The following is a 1798-nucleotide window of genomic DNA, read 5'->3' on the forward strand; positions in this document are numbered from 1 at the left end:
TATTTCACAGCTCCTTAGGCCACTGAGAAGGTGTACTTTGTTTTCTTTTTAATGGCAAGAAATGCCCCTACTGAGTTTGGTTTTAAAAAGAAGAGGCGAGTAGGGCGACAGTCACAGGAAGGAAAGAGGCAGGGAGGGAGGAGCCAGCAGAGGTTGAAAGTTCCCCACAGTCTCCTTACCTGCTCCAGATAATCAATATGGCAATGAAATCGATGTGTGCAAAAAGAAGTAGCATTTCTTGCCAGATCACCAGGATTTGGAGGGAGACTTGGACTAAATGCATCAGCTTGGCTGTGGACCTTTCTTTTTTTTTAAAAAGGGAAAAAAAAAAGAACTTTTTTTTTTTTAAAATGTTAAAGCTACATTTGTTTAGGCCTCCCATGACTGAACAGAGTATGGGGAGTTGCCCCCTTTTTTGTTTGTTTGTTTTTTTTTCTTTTTTCTTTTTTTTTAAGCAGCAAGTCTACAGAAAGGTAAATCACTGCGGATGGGCTCGAAGCTCATTCTGGAGTCTTTGGCTTATGTGGGAGAGGTATGCATTCGCAGGTGGCTGATCAGATTGCGCTGCTGGGTGAATTTCCCACCACACAGTTGACATTCGTAAGGTTTTTCTCCTGAGTGGACACGCATATGCTCTGTCAGTCGGTACTGCCGGGTAAAGCGCATCCCGCATTCCTCGCAAGCAAAGGGCTTGAGCCCCAAGTGGCTGCGCATGTGCCGTGTCATGGTGCCCCGCTGCGTGAACATCTTGCCGCAGATGTTGCAAGGGAAGGGCCGCGTCAGCCAGTGAGTCTTCTCGTGCTGCCGCAGCGTGGCTGGATCCTTGTAGCTCTTCTCACACACTGAACACTTGAAGGGCCGGGACTCTGCAGCGTAGGACTGGTTGGGGTTGGATAAATCCTCGGCTTCATCCTTGCCGCCGTACGTGCCTTCCTCCTTGATGTAAAGGTCTTCCTCGGTGTGCGTCTCCACGTGGGCATTGAGCTGCTCGGAGCTGGGGAAGCCTTTGCCACAGGGGATACAGACATACAGGTTGTCACCGTAGGCCACTGGCTCAAACCCCTCCTGCCGGTAGACGTAGTTGGCACTAGTATGCCCGCCACTCTCGCTCTCGCTCTGGCCACTGTCATCACTGTTCTCCTTACCGTTTTCCACCTCCTCCTTACACGGGTAGGGTAGGTCTGCACCGTAGGCCCCAGCCAGGCTCCGCTCCATGGACTTGGACAAGGGGCCCAGCAGGATCCCATTGGGCAGCCCTTCACCCTCGTCCCTGTCTTTGCCCCCCTCCTTTCGATCAAAGGCATTGTCTTTCTTGATCCACTCCTTCTTGCGGGACGAGTGCCGGAGGCCCTTGCGCTGGCTGCTCTCTGTCAGTGAGTGGTGGCACTCTTCGCTCAGATCCATCTCCATGCCATGGACTTGGACAAGGGGCCCAGCAGGATCCCATTGGGCAGCCCTTCACCCTCGTCCCTGTCTTTGCCCCCCTCCTTTCGATCAAAGGCATTGTCTTTCTTGATCCACTCCTTCTTGCGGGACGAGTGCCGGAGGCCCTTGCGCTGGCTGCTCTCTGTCAGTGAGTGGTGGCACTCTTCGCTCAGATCCATCTCCATGGGGTCGCTGCTGTCCGCCATGCTGTGAGGGGCTCCGACTCCAGACTCGTCAAACGATGAGGCACTGTTGGCTGCAGGGGCTGAGGCAGATTGGGGAGAGCCGTGCTGGCTTTCGCTGTGCTGCGTGTCATCGTGGGAGGCTGCGACAGGGAGTGACGGGCTTTTTTTGGACAGGTCAAGGGCTAGCT

The 1798-nt window shown here is 53.6% G+C and overlaps 1 protein-coding gene across 1 annotated transcript in view; it reads right to left on the reverse strand.

Annotated features, from left to right (window-relative positions):
* Positions 1 to 353: 353 nt before the first annotated feature.
* LOC104524750 (hypermethylated in cancer 2 protein) overlaps positions 354 to 1798 on the reverse strand; it is an 8413-nt gene continuing 6968 nt past the window's right edge. Inside the window, 2 exon segments of the mRNA XM_010167726.1 lie at positions 354 to 1393; positions 1588 to 1798. The exon segment at positions 1588 to 1798 is cut by the window's right edge and continues 28 nt beyond it. Coding sequence (XP_010166028.1) covers positions 520 to 1393; positions 1588 to 1798 — 1085 coding nt within the window. The 3' untranslated portion in view covers positions 354 to 519.

Source organism: Antrostomus carolinensis, unplaced genomic scaffold (assembly GCF_000700745.2).
Source record: "Antrostomus carolinensis isolate BGI_N321 unplaced genomic scaffold, ASM70074v2 scaffold1040, whole genome shotgun sequence".
In the NCBI taxonomy this organism is placed as follows: domain Eukaryota; kingdom Metazoa; phylum Chordata; class Aves; order Caprimulgiformes; family Caprimulgidae; genus Antrostomus; species Antrostomus carolinensis.